Here is a 16104-nt window from a genome sequence, read left to right on the forward strand (position 1 = left end):
ACCATCTCCCGGTGGGACAGCAGAGGCTCGACTCTGCCACAATCAAAGATGGACTTGGTGTGAGTCCAGACACGGCTGCTGTAAGAGGTACCCAAGCCACAGTAGCTATAAAAACATAAAAGTTTATTTCTCAGGGTGGCTCTGAGTCATGCAGTCACTTGGGGATGGAGGTTCCTTTTCCACTTCTTGCTCCACATTCCCCTTCGTTAGGATTCGAGCTGGCTCACAGGCACGGTGATGTTCCAGCTCGGTGATGTTCCAGCTCGCAGGGAGCGAGGGGAGAGGACGTGGAGGAGCTCCGACGTGCATCAGCACGTGGCACGTCTACACATGTTCCGTTGGCGAGAACTTGGTCCATGGCCGCACCTGGCTGCAGGTGCAGCAGCGGATACAACCCGCTATGGTTCTGTTATAGCAGCAGGACAGATCTGGGGAGGCAGCTGCCACTCTGGATTTCATACATTTGCCTTTGCTCCCTCATCCGTCCATGTTCATTTATTTTATTCCCGGTAGGGCCAAGCCCTTCTCTATAGGGGTCCTTCAGCCGGTTCTTCCTGGCCAGGTGTCCTCAGGCAAGTGACTCAGCCTCTCTGAGCCTCAGTGTCTTCATCTGTCAAATGGGCACCCCTCTCCTGGCTTGGGGTGGGTTCAGGCCAGAACTTGGGACCTGGGGGTGGGCCCAGAAGGCCTAGCTCCTCGGGGGTGGGCAGGAAGTGTTTCTCATACCCAGAGTCAAGCTGGGTGGAGGCCTGGGGGGGCTCTATAACCTGTAGTGGCTCCATGTCTTCCACTTTCAGGATGGGGAAGTCCCCGGGGGTCTGAGCCGGAGGCACCACCTCCTGGGGGAGAGAAGAGACAGGGATTCTGACCCCCATTCTCCCAGACCTGCTCCCACCCACTCCCTGCTGTCCCCGCATTCGCCAACCTCCCAGAGGGCCCAGGCAGGTCAGCCTTTCTGCTCACCTCCAAGTGGGGCTGGCCAAAATTGCTATTGGCAGGATCAGGAATCTTCTCCCAGACCCAGCGGGGCAGTACCTTGTGCCGGAGGTGGACGCACCTGGCAAGTGGGTAACAGGGTTGGGAATCCGGGTGACCTGATACTCATGCCCAGGAGTGTCACACAGCCCTGAGGTGTCCCCTCACTTCTCCCCACCTCCCCCAACCAAAGCTTAGCTAGTGTCCAGCTGCCCTCCTGGGCAGACACCCACACGTCTGACAGCCTCACCTTCCAGAAGTGGCTAGGCTCATAACACAGACCATCAGGAACAAACCCCACAGGAGAAGGACACCTGGCAGGACTTTCCACTTCAGGGTGTTATCTGAGGCAGAGGGGCAGAAGAACATTTGGACACCAGGGATGGGGAGGGATCAGGTAAGGGTCAAAGATGGGGCAGGAAAAAAAAAAAAAAAGGATGGGGCAGGGCTTGGATGAGGGAGGCAGGTAAATAGGCGGGGTTTATGGGTGGGTAGGGGCCAAGGGCTGGGAGATCTTGGGGTGAGAGTGCAGCTGGTGAATAAAACAAAACAGTCGCTGGTGATAAGTCAAGGTCAGAGGCAGGTGAAAGGGTCAGAGACACAGACAGCCCAATGATCCATTTAGCAGGGTCAGAGTGCCCTGGAGGCGTCACCAATAACCACCCCCACATCAAAAGGTTGCTCACTCACTGAAACCCCTATTTCCAAAGGGAGCAGACCCCCTCCCATGGCAGACCCACCCCAAACCCCCTACCTGGTAGGTGAAGCCGGAGGCTGGGACCAGGTGGCCCCTGTCCTGCGATGGTGGATGCGGTCACCCACAGCTCACAAGGACCCCATTGAAGGTCGGGCAAGGTGATGTTCTGGGTGCTGCCACTCACTGAAGGACACACCCAGAGAGGTTGCAGAGGCAGTCAAGTCCTACCTCAGGGCCTTTGCATGTGCTTCCTTTATCTGTCTGCAACATTCTCCCTGGATATCCACTTGGCTCCCACCTTCAGGTCTTTGCCAAATTTCACTTCCTCAGTGAGATGTTCCCTGACTGTTACAAAGTTAGCTCCACAAAGGCCGTGTTCCCAGCACCGGGATCAGTGCCTGGCACACAGAAAGCAGTCAAAAATGATATATATTCAGGGGCACCTGAGTGGTTCAGTGGTTGAGCATCTGCCTTTGGCTCAGGTTGTGATCCCGGGGTCCTGGGATTGAGTCCCACATCGGGCTTCCAGTGGGGAGCCTGCGTCTCCTTCTGCCTATGTCTCTGCCTCTCTCTCTCTCTGTCTCTCATGAATAAATAAATATTTTTTAAAAATGATATATATTCGAATAAATAAAAGAATAAATGAGCATATCCCCCACCTGCACATTAACCCAGTGAATGGAGATTCTCTTTAGATGATGGGAAGACATACACCTCTCAGAACTATATTTACTTTTTTTTTACTAAACTGCTCTTTTTTGTTTTCTTTTATCCTAAAGATTTTATTTATTTATTCATGAGAGACAGAGAAAGAGAGAGAGAGAGAGGCAGAGGGAGAGGGAGAAGCAGGCTCCATGCGGGGAGCCCGACGCGGGACGTGATCCCAGGACTCCAGAATCACGCCCTGGGCCAAAGGTAGGCGCCCAACCACTGAGCCACCCAGGGATCCCCCTCTTTTTCGTTTTTAAGCTGAAAGAGGAAGAAGCTTTTGGTTTGTTGTAGGATTGGGGGAGATAGGAACACTGATCGAGCTATATTGCCATAGAAAGATGTCCAAGCTAAATCAGCAGGTGAAATAAAGGAAGTTGCAAAACATCACAGGGATAAGAGATTGAGGGGCCAAACTATAGTCTATAACATGGTCCTTTTTTAAAAATAATAATACCGGGGTGCCTGGGTGGCTCAGTTGGTTAAGCATCTGACTCTTGATTTCAGCTCAGGTTATGATCTCAGTATCATGAGACTGAGCCCCATGCTGGGCTCTGCTCCAGGCATGGAGTCTACTTAAGATTCTCTCTTCTTCTCCTTCTCTAAAATAATAATAATAATAAATAATAATAATAATAAATGTATATATAATATAGATATGCATGAAAACTTTAATCTAAAAAAATGGGGCACCTGGTGGCTCAGTCGGTTAAGCCTGAGACTTTGACTCAGGTCATGATCCTGGGGTCCTGGGATCGAGCCCCTCCTCTGGCTCTGCACTCAGTGAGGGGTCTGCTTCTTCCTCTCCTTCTGTCCCCTCGCCCCCACCCTGGCTCATGCTTGCTCTCTCTCTCTCTCTCTCTCTCAAATAAATGAAATTAAATCCTTAAAAATAAATACAAGTAAAAAATTTAATCCAATGATCAACATATACTTTTTGTAAGGAGCAATCATGGCAAAGTAATTATGTTAAAAAATAGGCTTTATCAGTTAGAGATAAATGCTTAAGCACTGATGTAGTTGGGTAAAGTGACACCAAAGATTAGAAAAAAGCGCAAGGGATATAATGAAAGACTGGCAGAAAGCAGGTAACTGTTGACACCTTGTGGTGGGCACACCAGGGTTTGTTATACTAGCCTCTCTACTTTTGTATGTGCTTGAATTTTCTATAATACAAAGTTAAAAATCTTTAAAGAACACAACTCCTATATCTCAATGGATTGAAGAGGTGCCTGGGTGGCTCAGCGGTTGAGCGTCTGCCTTCGGCTCAGGTCATGATCCCAGGGTCCTGGGACTGAGTCCCACATTGGGCTTCCCATGGGGAGCCTGCCTCTCCTTCTGCCTATGTCTCTGCCTCTTTCTCTGTGTCTCTCATGAATAAATAAATAAAATCTTTAAAAAAATAGATGGAGGGCAGCCCCGGTGGTGCAGCGGTTTGGCGCCGCCTGCAGCCTGGGGTGTGATCCTGGGGACCAGGGATCAAGTCCCACATCAGGCTCCCTGCGTGGAGCCTGCTTCTCCCTCTGTCTGTGTCTCTGCCTCTCTCTCTCTGTGTCTATTAATAAATAAATAAAATCTTAAAAAAAAAAATAAATGGATGGAAAAATGTGGAATCTGCATTATCAGTGTCAGTAAAATTATGAGAATGCTGATAATCTGGTTTTTTTTAAAGATTTTATTTATTTATTTAAGACGGAGAGAGAGAGCAAAAGAGTGAGCGAGAATGCAAGAGCAAGGTAGGAGGAGAAACAGAGTCCCCTCTGAGCAGGGACACCCTGCCCCTTGCCACAGCACGGCTGGATCCTAGGACCCTGAGATGATGACCTGAGCCGAAGGCAGATGCTTAACTGAGCCACCCAGGTGCCTCTCTCTCTCTTTTTTTTAAGATTTATTTACTTATTTGAGAAAAAGAGAGAGAAGCAAGGCAGGGGTAGAATAGCAAGCAGAGAGCCTGATATGGGGCTCAATTCCACAACCCTGATACCGTAACCTGAGCCAAAATCAAGAATTGGGGCAGCCCGGGTGGCTCAGTGGTTTAGTGCTGCCTTCAGCCCAGGGCCTGATCCTGGGGACCTGGGATCAAGTCCCAAGTCAGGCTCCCTGCATGGAGCCTGCTTCTTCCTCTGACTGTGACTCTGCCTCTCTCTCTCTCTCATAAATAAATAAATAAAATCTTAAAAAAAAACAAACAAACAAAATCAAGAGTTGGGTGCCCAGCCAACTGAGCCCCCAAGGCACCTCAAGAATGCTGATATGATATTCTAGATGACCTATTCCTTTAATGGGTCAGCTATGGCAATAATCACAGTTAACTTTTGTAATTAGGGAGAAAAAGGGTAATAAAGGCATTTTTAAAAAGGAATTTATGCCCAGAGTAAAAATGTAGCCTATACCCAAAGGTATGAAAAAGAAATATAAATCATACACAATCCTGCAATCCTGTTGACACTGTGGACAATTCCTTTTCACATTTGTGTCTCTGCTTTGCTTGACACCAGGTTTATTTTATACAAATGGAACCATCTCGAGGAGTTTTGCCCTCTTTTTATCTTTTTCATTTAATAAAACATGACAGGCATCTTTCAATGTCAATAAATATAGATCCAAGTCTTCACTTTTAATAGTCAAATGACAGTCCATTATAATGATAGCCACCAGGGTTATTGTTCACTAGGGAACAGATGCCATCCCAGACTTTCCCAGGGACTGAGAAGGAACCAAAAGAGGCCAACCTGGGGACAAGGGTGAGGTAGACTGATGGGTGGGTCTTGTGGGAGCTCGGAGCAGGGGGCAAGAGGCCGTGAAACTCACCGTTCACGCAGACAGAAGGCCTGGTCCCGCTCTGTGCACACAAGGTGTAGTGGGTGAGATGGCCCCTGAGCTGGTGCCTTGGGACCTCTCCCCATGCTATGGCAGGGGTTCCTGGGGGGGCATCCTGGAGTCGCCAAAGCACTGGCCCTGCTAGGGGTGCTGGGGAGAAAGCCAATAGGTCAAGGCCTGCCAGGGTTCCAGGGGGCTCCCCCATTCCCCAGCTCTACCACTTACTCAGTTCCTCTCTGAACCTCCAGACTGAGGGGGCAGGGGCCAAGCCCCAAGGAGAGACTGCTGTCACTGTGATTCGGTAGGGGACCCCTTCTTCAAAATTCCCTGGTCGGTGGAGGAGCAAAGACAGTTAGAGTTGGCTTTCCCTCCCCTGCTCATTTCCTACTTGATAGGCATCTTCATTTGTGTCTCCTGAAGGACATGCTGAGATAAATATCTGGGGAATGGCAATTTTTCTGGGTGGTAACCCCACACAATGCCAACAGGGCAGCTGGGAAGTGAGCTAACCAGGGGCGGAAAGGCAGCAGGTAAATGAGAACACGTTCCCAATGGAGGCAATGGAAACGCGATCCCACTGCTGACCTCAGGGGGGCAGCAGAGAGCATCAGCCTAGCGAGCCATCCCATCCAAGGAGGGAGGAATCTGGGGTATTTATCCACCAATTCTTACTAGTAATTCGTGAGCTGTATCTGAGGCAACTCCATTCACCAGCACGTCCAGGCTGCTGCTCAGACAGGCAAAATGCTTCAGTGACCAGAGAGCACCTTCAGGCCAGGAAATGCAGGTGCCAGAGGCTGAGAGATGCTCAAACCAGGCTACAGGTGGGGCCCTGACACCACCCATCATGGTGGGTGAGACTCCTGAAGTCCCTTCTCAAGACCTACTGCTGCTGCCAGGCCTTCCCCAAATGGGAATTGTCTAGAATCAGGGTTCCTCCTTCCTAAATGTTCCACTCAATACCTTCTCATGCTCTCCCAAGTCCTTTACAGCAAGAATGGGCTCCCCGATGCCACACCCCAGCCAGAACTCACTGAAACCCTCCAGACCTGAATATCCAACAGCCTCATGGACAGCTCCATTTGGATGAACATCTCCAACACAACATATCCAAATGGATCCCCAAAATTCTGCCCCAGGACCTCCAATCAGAACCTGCTTGTCTCCCCTTCTCAGTTCCCATCTGGTATGGTCCTCACCCCTTTTCCAGTCTATTCCTCCCAAGAGCAGCCAGAGAGCACCTGTAGACAACTGAGCCAGGGCATATCCCTCCTCTGCTCAGAACTCTCCATGGCTCCTACCTCACTCAGACCAAAAGCCCAAGTCTCTCTTGAGGTTCACCAGGTCCTGCACAATCTCCTTGTCCTCAACCTCCCTGCCCTCACCTCCTCCCACTCTCCGCCTCACTCACTCCACTCCAGCCATGTGGGCCTCCTTGCTGTTCTGCTAACACATCTGGCACATTCCTGTCCCCTGGGCCTTTGCACTGTCTGTTCCCTCTTGCTTTTCCCTCGGACATCCTCATAGCACCCTCTCTCACCTCCTTCAGGTCTTGGTTCAAATGCGGCTTTTCCAGGAACCTTTTCTAATCTTCCTTTCTTTTTTTTTTTTTTTTTAAATTTTTATTTATTTATGATAGTCACAGAGAGAGAGAGAGGCAGAGACACAGGCAGAGGGAGAAGCAGGCTCCATGCACCGGGAGCCCGACGTGGGATTCGATCCTGGGTCTCCAGGATCGCGCCCTGGGCCAAAGGCAGGCGCCAAACCGCTGCGCCACCCAGGGATCCCTAATCTTCCTTTCTAAAATAGCAATCCTCCCTCCTCTCCTTTGCCGTTTTATTTTTTTCTCCAATTACATTACTTGTAATGTACTTGTTTTGTTGCTGTTTGTTTCACTGGGCTGCTCATCCCACAAGGAGGTCAACTCCATGAGAGAGAGAGAGAGAGAGAGAAAGAGAGAGAGAGGTGTGATGGCTCAGGGTCTGGCTTCAGAGGCCTGATTATGTGGTTCAAATTCTGGTTCTATGGGGATCCCTGGGTGGCTCAGCGGTTTAGCGCTTGCCTTTGGCCCAGGGTGTGATCCTGGGGTCCCAGGATCGAGTCCCACATCGGGCTTCCTGCGTGGAGCCTGCTTCTCCCTCTGCCTGTGTCTCTGCCTCTCTCTCTCTCTCTCTTTGTATGTCTCATGAATAAATAAATAAAATCTTAAAAACAAAAAAAAAAAACAAATCCTGGTTCTACCACCTACTTGCTGTGTGGCCTCAGGCAAGTTGCTTAACCTTCCTGGGCCTTTATCTTCATCTATACCTCAAGTATGATAATAACAGAAACCTACTTTATAAGGAAGTTTGAATAATTTAATGCTGATGGCAAATGCCAGTAGACATCAGCTGCTGTCGCCGCATACCAGTGTCTAGAACATGGCCTAGCACATAGTGAGTGGTCAATGAACACTGCTTGCATGAATTAGTGACACTTCAGCCATAACATTCTTTCCTGCAGGTGGACTCACAGTCTGCTCTGCAATAGCTGGGATGGGAACCCAGGTGTCCCAGAGCCTCACCTGGCAACAGAACACTGAGGTTCTCAGGGGGAAGCCGGACCCAGCTGAGGTTCTCCAAGGGATCACCGTCTCGAGCCCAGTCCACCACGTGCTCCTGTAACTCCCCAGGCCCCCGCTGCCAAGTCACCAGCAGCTCTGTCCTCCCAGGAATGCTGCTGACCACCACGTCATGAGGGGCAAAATCTGGACCTAGATGGGGGAGGAGAAGTCTGAGCTGTCCACTTGGGGAGTCCTCGCCTCCGTCCCAGGGAGTCCGATCACTGCTCAGAGGAAATCACAGCCTCTTACCCAAGCAGGCCAAAGAAAGGTTGGTGAGAGGCTCCCAGCTTGTGGCATTGACAGCAGACACCCCGACCCACTCTGCCTGGGTGGGGATGAAAAGGTTGCAGCAGGGAGCCGTCTTCTGGATCAGCTCCTGATCTTTGACCTGGAACCAGACTTTATAGTTCATCTGCATGCAGTGCCCCCGGTCCTGAGGGATGAGAGGAAGAAAGGGTTAGTATCTTCCATTTATCAGGCACACACTGCATATCTCAGTGGGGTCCACCTGGAAAAACAGTCAGTGAAATATTTCTGTTGGCTCCACTTTGCAGGTGAAGAAAATAAGTCTGAGGGGGTGCTCAGTGGCAGAGGTGACATGATAATACAGTTCCAGGACCAAAACGAAAGGGAAATGAGTGAGGTACTCCCCTTAGATGCAAAAGTTAAAAGGGAGGATATAAAAAACCCAGTAAATTAAGAGAAATTATATTTTAATCAATCAAAATTAAAGCCAAACAACCCATGACAAACCAAATTTCAAGATTTTAAGTACAGATGCAATCTGACCCTGCACTTGCATGAGCCTGCCTTATTCGCCTCATCCTAATCTGTGTCCTGTGCAATTCTTTGGGATTTCAAAATTCTTGCTGTTGTATAGAGGAAAAACTTTTGTAGATGAATATTCTAATAATGTTAACTGATCCTGGAAACAAACTCCTAAGACAAAATCTTTGTTGGGGAGGACTGGTTTTAATACTCACTGAATTTTTTTTTTTAAGATTTTATTTATTTATTCATGAGAGACACACAGAGAGGCAGAGACACAGGCAGAGGGAGAAGCACGCTTCCTGTGGGGAGCTTGATGCGGGACTCAATCCTAGAACCCCGGGATCATGACCTGAGCCAAGGCAGATGCTCAACCACTGAGTCACCCAGGAGCCCCAATACTCACTGAATATTTAAATATTCAGAATATATAGGGACTTTCTAGGCAGTTTTTATGATCAATTCCTAGCACAATCTGTGTTCTATTTAGAGAATTCTTTAATTGCCCTGCATCACCTCACCCCTTTGAAGTCCCTGGAAACTGGCTCTATGGCCTGGCATGCAGCTGACTTTGATAAATGCCCTAATTGTACACGGAAGAAAGGGTTCTGACATTTCCTATGTGAGTCCATTAGGCTGTTTGTTAACCACATGTTCAAATAGTCTAGATCTTGACTTGGTTTCTATCTATTATGAAATTATTGATGGGGGTGCATTAAAATCTCCTACATTGGTTGCAGATTCATATATTTCTCCTTGTAGTTCTGTCAATTTTTGCTCTCTATATTTTAAAGCCATATTATTAGGTACATACAGATTTAGTGCTCATCTCATATTGGTGACATAATTGCCATATGCAGTTACCTTATTTTCCCTTTATCTTCTACAGAATATTACAATTAGAACACTCTGTCATATATTTTTAAAAACATGAGTATACAAGGGTTATCTATGTATTTCATTTCAGTATAGTACAAGGATGTGTTATGAAAAAAAAAAAACAAGGATGTGTTATGATATAGAGACACTGAGGCTGTGAATTGCTGTTTGAAAGCAAGGAATATCAGCTCTGCCCCTTACCAGTTGTGTGGTCTGAAGCAACCTCTGTGTCTCATTTTCCTTATCTGTAAAGTCAGTTAATATAAATGAGCATGTAGGCTAGCACCTGGTATGTAGGAAGAGCTCTGTGTTATGTGTGGTTAAAATTACTATCAGCTTGTGTGGGCAAAGAGATGGGCCCTTTTGTTTTGTCCCTTTTTTTTTTTTTTTTTTCATTTATTTATGATAGTCACAGAGAGAAAGAGAGCGAGAGAGGCAGAGACATAGGCAGAGGGAGAAGCAGGCTCCACGCACCGGGAGCCTGACATGGGATTCGATCCTGGGTCTCCAGGATCGCGCCCTGGGCCAAAGGCAGGTGCTAAACCGCTGCGCCACCCAGGGATCCCTGTTTTGTCCCTTGCCATATTTACTGTGAGCCAGGGACCTGGAACACCTGAAACATAGCAGATGCTCAACAGAGTTGGATCAATGAGGATGGTTGCATCATTGCCTATCATCTCCTAATGCCATTTTTTAAAATATTCTATTTATTTATTTGAGAGAGAGCAAGATCATAGAGGGAGAGGCAGAGGGAGAAGCAGACTCGCCTCTGAGCAGAGAGCCTGATGCGGGGTTTGATCCTAGGACCCCAAAGATTACAACCTGAGCTGAAGGCAGACTCTCAACCGACTGAGCCAGCCAAGGCGCCCCAGCTTAATGCCATTTTGATACAAGCATCCAAGTCCTGGCACGCTGTGCTGTATTTTATGGAGCTGAGCTTAGTCTTGCTTTCAAACCTTTGCACCTGCTGTTCCCCTCTGTCTGGAACACCTGCACCCACCTTCATGTCTCAGCTCAGGTCTCCTAGAAGTAGCTGACATTGGTGGAGGCTTGCTCTGTGCTTTGCACTATGCTAGGACCTCTCTGAGTGACCCCTCCTGAAGCCTTGAAACCACCTCAAGAAGGCAGCACTGAAACCATTGCCTTGTTTATATTGTTATCTGGGGCTTCTGGCATGTGCAGAAAAATGAAACTGATCACTATAGCTCACCTTCCACAGAAGCAGCCATTCTTGTCTGCCTGGTGAACAGGGGTTCCCTGATATCCATACATCTTTTGGAGCTGTCAAGGATGAGGGAAGGGGTACAAATGAGAGGGGTACAGACTGCCAGGAGAGGAGAGGGTGGAGGGGCAAAGCCTGGAGATCCTCACCAGAGGGTAGTGTCTGTAAGGACAAAATGGGGCTCCAATCGCTCCACAGATCCTCTTCTTTCTCCATTCGGCAACGACCAAACACCTCATAGCCTGTGGCCAGCTCCAGGTCCTGGATCTCAATAGGAGTCAGGGGTATGGACTTTACTTCTGGTTCCAACTGGGGGATAGAGAGGAAAGAGCAATGAAGCTAAGAACTGAGTTGAGAGTATTTGACCTGATATGTCAGCAGGGTCCAACTGCTTTGTCCAAGACCATGGGGGTTCCAAGAACATAGGAAAAAAGATTTTATTTATTTATTCATGAGAGTCACAGTGAGAAAGAGAGGCAGAGACACAGGCAGAGGGAGAAGCAGGCTCCATACAGGGAGCCCGACGTGGGACTTGATCCCGGGTCTCCAGGATCACGCCCTGGGCTGAAGGCAGCGCTAAACCCCTGAGCCATTGGGTGTTTATTTAAACCAAGCCTTGCTCCTCATCCATAAAATGGGTAGGTATAAAATGCACCTACTTCAAAGAGTTCTTGTAAGGGTTCAATAAAGAGCCTAGAACAGTGTCTGGCACACAGCAGATGCTCTCTAAATGTCTTCGATCATTATTTTAAGGTTAAGGTAAGCTATTTGAGGACTTCTATTCATGCACAAAAATGTTAGAGGAAGTTTACTGAGTTTCTCATAAATTCCAAGTGGAATGTGGATTGGGACCTGCATGAAATTTTAGATTATTGGGGTGGGTTTTTTTTTTTTTTTTTTTTTTTTTTTAGTTGAACGAGATGCATGTACAGGCCTTTTGTGTGAGATATGGACAGACTCATAGGGCAAATAAGAAAGGGGCTCTCGGGATCCCTAGGTGGCGCAGCGGTTTGGCGCCTGCCTTCGGCCTAGGGCGCGATCCTGGAGACCCAGGATCGAGTCCCACGTCGGGCTCCCGGTGCATGGAGCCTGCTTCTCCCTCTGCCTGTGTCTCTGCCTCTCTCTCTCTCTCCCTCTGTGACTATCATAAATAAATAAAAATTAAAAAAAAAAATTAAAAAAAAAAAAAAAAAAAAGAAAGGGGCTCTCAGTGGCTCTCTGGGCTGGGTCTTTGATTTGGGGATGATACCCTGGGCCCTCCCTGGAATACAGTGGGGGAAAGGGGGCCCCTGACACTCACCAGGGTCCAGGTTGTCCCCTGGCATCTTCGATAGTAGAACTGACAGACCAGGACCTTATGGGGTGGCCACACAGGCGGGGCCCACTGGACAGTGGCCTCCAGGGGGTCATCCTCCGAAAAGTCCACATCAGGGTGCAGCCGGGGGGCATCTGGCTTCACTGAGGAAGGGGAGGCCAGATGCATTGAGCCGGGGCCTCCAGGACCACCCACCCCACATACAGCACACCCCCCATCCCGCCTGTTACTTCGGGTTTCCAGGTTCACGAAGACAGGGGGCCAGAGAGGCTGGCCTGCCTTGGTACCCCAGACAAGCAGTTCATCAGACATGGTAAGCTGTTCCCGTGGAATGGTCACCCAGCTCTGCCCGGCAGGCACTGCCACAGTCCACGTTCTGTTGGAATGGCTGTGAGGAGAAATGTGGGCATGGGAGGGGGGGTGTATCCGGTTGGACCTGGAGCCATAATGAGAACTCATCTGCCTGCGTTCAAATCCCAGCTCTGCTGCTTCAAAGCTGTGTGGCCTTGAACAAGTGACTTAGCTTCTCTCTGTCTGTTTCCTCGTCTATAAAATGAGGGTGACAGAAATACTAGCTGAAGGACAAAAGAATGAGGGTAATCAATGAGATAATGACTGAAAAGTGCTTAGAACAGCACTGGGCGCCCAATACACGTTACGTGAGCATCGCATGTTGTGTTTATCCACACCTACTTATATGTATGCACATTTACACTTATGCAACTATTCTGTCAGCAAATATATACTGTGTCAGGCCGTCTGGTCGAAGCTGGGGATAGCACTAAGATCGAAGCAAGCGAGGACCTTGCTCTCGGGAGCTGCTCTTCCAGCGCAGGAGGCAGACGAGGAACACGTGAGTATATAATTGCTGGCGGTGTGAGTGACAGAAAGGGCAGTCATGGGGTGAAGAGGATGCAGTGTGATGATGTGGTGAGGCACGACAGTGCTATTTTGGGGAGGGTGCTCAGCAGAGATCTCTCAGATGCGGAGACCATTGCACAAAAGCCCGAAGGACATGAGGACAGAGCCCTGCAGGATGCGGGGGGGGGGGGGGGGTGCATTTCAGGAGGAAGCAAAGGCCTTTAAGTGGGCTGACTGGTGTGTTTGAGGAATAGCAAGGAGGAGGCCCGCATGGCAGGAGAGGAATGAGTGAGGGGGAAGTGTGAGGAGGTGAGGCAGGGAGGTGACAAGCAGATTGTGCGGGGCCTGGGGGGGGGCCACAAGAATGACTTGGGCTTTTACCCTGAGTGAGGTGGGAGCCCAGGGGAAGGCAGAGAGCTAAGGAGAGATGGTCCCGGCCGCAAATGCTCACAGGCGCCCCCTGGCTGCTGTGATGCAGAACAGACTGTGGGCCTGAGGGTGCCAGCCAGGGTCCCAGAAGGAAGTGACCACTGCACCACCTTGGCCAGCTAGCCACCATGGTGGGGGCTGGACCAGAGTGCCTGCCCAGGATGTAGAGAGTGCCTGAATCTGGATAATGTAGAAGGTGGAGCCGGCCAGGCTTGCTGACAGACCAGATGTGGGTGACAGAGAGCACCGTGAAGGATATCCTAAAGGATTAGATTTCAAAGGTTCCAAACAAGGCCTTCATAAAACAGCAGTAACAACAAAAATGCAGGTGTTGGTGAAGATGTGGAGAAACTGTAGCCCTGGTACCCGGCGGGTGGGAAGGTAAAAAATGGTACCACTGCAGCAGAAAACAGTTTGGCAGTTCCCCAAAAAGTTAAACACAGAATGGCTATAGGACCCAGCAATTCCCCTCCCAAGCATAGACCCCCAAAGAACTGAAAACAGCGACTCAAGACTTGTATATGTATGTTCCTAACAGTGCTAGTCACGACCGCCAAAAGATGAAGAAAGCAACCCAAATGTTCACCAATAGATGAATGGGTACACAAACACAAAATGCAGTAGATCCATATAGTGGAGTTATTACTCAGCCATAAAGGGAATTGTGTTCAGATTCCTGCTACAACGTGGATGAAACTTAAAAATATGCTAGATGAGAGAAGCCACATGCAAAAGGCTGCATTTCCTAGGATTCCATTTATAGGCAAATCCATAGAAGAGGAAAATCCATAGAGAGCAGTATGGTGGTTCCCAGGGCTGGTGGGGGGATGATGATACAGTGTCTGTTAATAGGGATGGAACTTCCTTTTGGGGTGATGAGAATGTTCTAGAACTAGATAGAGGAGGTGGCTGCACAATACTGTGAATGTACCAAATACTACTGAATTGTTCTTTTTTTTTTTTTTTTTTTTTTTTTAATTTATGATAGTCACAGAGAAAGAGAGAGGCAGAGACACAGGCAGAGGGAGAAGCAGGCTCCATGCACCGGGAGCCCGATGTGGGATTCGATCCCGGGTCTCCAGGATCGCGCCCTGGGCCAAAGGCAGGTGCTAAACTGCTGCGCCACCCAGGGATCCCAAGAATTGTTCATTTTAAAATAGGTTAGCTTTATGTGATGTGAATTTCATCTCATTAAAAAAAGGGGGGGACGTTCTCTGACTCCCCTTTGTCTTATGCCAATTAAAACTAGGCCCCTCTGGAAAGGAACGGTGGTGACAGTTGCACAACAACGTGAATGTATTTAATGCCACTGAACTGTGCACTTAAAATGGTTGAGAAAAAAAGATGGTAAATTTCAGGGGCGCCTGGGTGACTCAGCGGTTGAGCGTCTGTCTTTGGCTCAGGATGTGACCCCAGAGTCCCGGAATCGAGTCCCACATCGGGCTCCCCACGGGGAAACTGCCTCTCTCTCTGTGTCTCTCATGAATAAATAAATAAAATCTTTTTTTAAAAAAAGATGGCAACTTTTACGTTTTGCCATTGTTAAAATAAAAAAAACAAAAACCCAGCTTCCCCCCACTCCCACTGTGGTTCCCACCTTTCAATGCCCCTTTTACTCCTCCTTCAGCCAAATTTGAAATGAATTTGAGTTTGCAGCTGCGATTCATCATGAAGGAACCCAGGTCTCCCCCTTGACTATGGGCTCCTCGAGGGCCAGGCTTCCGTCTGCCTTTCATTGCTGCCTCCCTGGCACCATACCAATTTTTTTTTTTTACCAAATTATCTTTTTATACGCTGAGAAGTTAGGCTACTTGCCTAAGGTCACACAGCCATAAAAGACAGCTTCAAATTATTAAGCAATTTCTCTTCACCACTGCCTAATTCCTCATATCCTCAGAACCCTCAGAACCAAGGTTGGGGGCAGGTTTCTTCACTACCGCCTTCTGATAGAGGAGGACAGCGAGGCTCAGGGAGGGAAGGCGACTGGTCTAGGGTCACACGGCAAGGAAACGTGGAAACCTGGAATCGAAGGGCTTGAGAGTGGTGGGGGGGGGGCGCTAAGGAGCAGAACTCTTGGGGTCCTCTCAACCTGAGTATGCTGGGACCTGAGCGGCCACCCCTCTAAAGCTTCAGTTTCCCCAAGTCGGCCGGTTGTACTCACTACTTCTGGCTCTGGAGGTGCAGCGTGGAGGGGGCTCCCAGGTCCCCGAGAGCTTCCCACGAGCAGTTCAGGTCGCCCAAGGGTCCAACTCCATAGCACTGCAGTGGCCCAGGGCTGTCTGGAGAGGGAGGCAGGGTGGGGGGTGGAGGGGTGTTCCCAGGGCAGAAGGCTCAACTCCCCCATCCCGCGCATCCCAGAAGCTGAACTTCTGCCCACGGTGGGGGGCCATCCGGGGGTCCCATCCGGGCGTGAGCAGCAGGAAGGGGGCGCTGGGCACCCCTCCCCGGGCTTGGGGCAGAACTCCTCCCCTCCCTTTCTTCCAGCCACATCCTGTTACCACCCGGAGCCTCCACCCCAGCCCCGGGCGTCGGCTGCCCCCGCGCCGCCGACCCCCGTCCCCCGGTGCCCCCGCTCTCGGCCCGCCCGGGGCCTGGCGGCGTCTCGCGCGTGCGGGCCGCCGGTGCACGCGGGGAGGCTCGGCGCTGCGGCGGGGGCGGCCCGCACTCACCCTGGGGCCGGGTCCGGTGGCACAGCAGCAGCAGCGGCAGCACAGGCAGCACAGGCAGCAGCCGCAGCGGCGTCGGCCGCGGCCGGGGGGCAGCCGCCCGGGCCGCCCGCATGGCGCCCCCGCCGCGCCGCCAGTCCCGCCCGGCCCTGCCCGGCCCCG

General features: G+C 50.0%; 1 protein-coding gene across 1 annotated transcript; it reads right to left on the reverse strand.

Moving 5' to 3' along the window:
• Window positions 1-102: 102 nt before the first annotated feature.
• IL27RA (interleukin 27 receptor subunit alpha) lies at window positions 103-16061 on the reverse strand. The gene is made up of 14 exons (XM_038567065.1): window positions 15946-16061; window positions 15438-15555; window positions 12217-12374; window positions 11972-12129; window positions 10821-10980; window positions 10660-10730; window positions 8052-8235; window positions 7764-7952; window positions 5426-5527; window positions 5192-5350; window positions 1730-1855; window positions 1226-1319; window positions 964-1057; window positions 103-839 (listed from the first exon to the last, which is right to left on the reverse strand). Exons 1-14 carry the CDS (start codon window positions 16055-16057, stop codon window positions 582-584), a joined length of 1983 nt encoding a protein of 660 aa, XP_038422993.1. The 5' UTR covers window positions 16058-16061; the 3' UTR covers window positions 103-581.
• Between the last annotated feature and the right edge of the window lie 43 nt (window positions 16062-16104).

Source organism: Canis lupus, chromosome 20, assembly GCF_011100685.1.
Source record: "Canis lupus familiaris isolate Mischka breed German Shepherd chromosome 20, alternate assembly UU_Cfam_GSD_1.0, whole genome shotgun sequence".
In the NCBI taxonomy this organism is placed as follows: domain Eukaryota; kingdom Metazoa; phylum Chordata; class Mammalia; order Carnivora; family Canidae; genus Canis; species Canis lupus.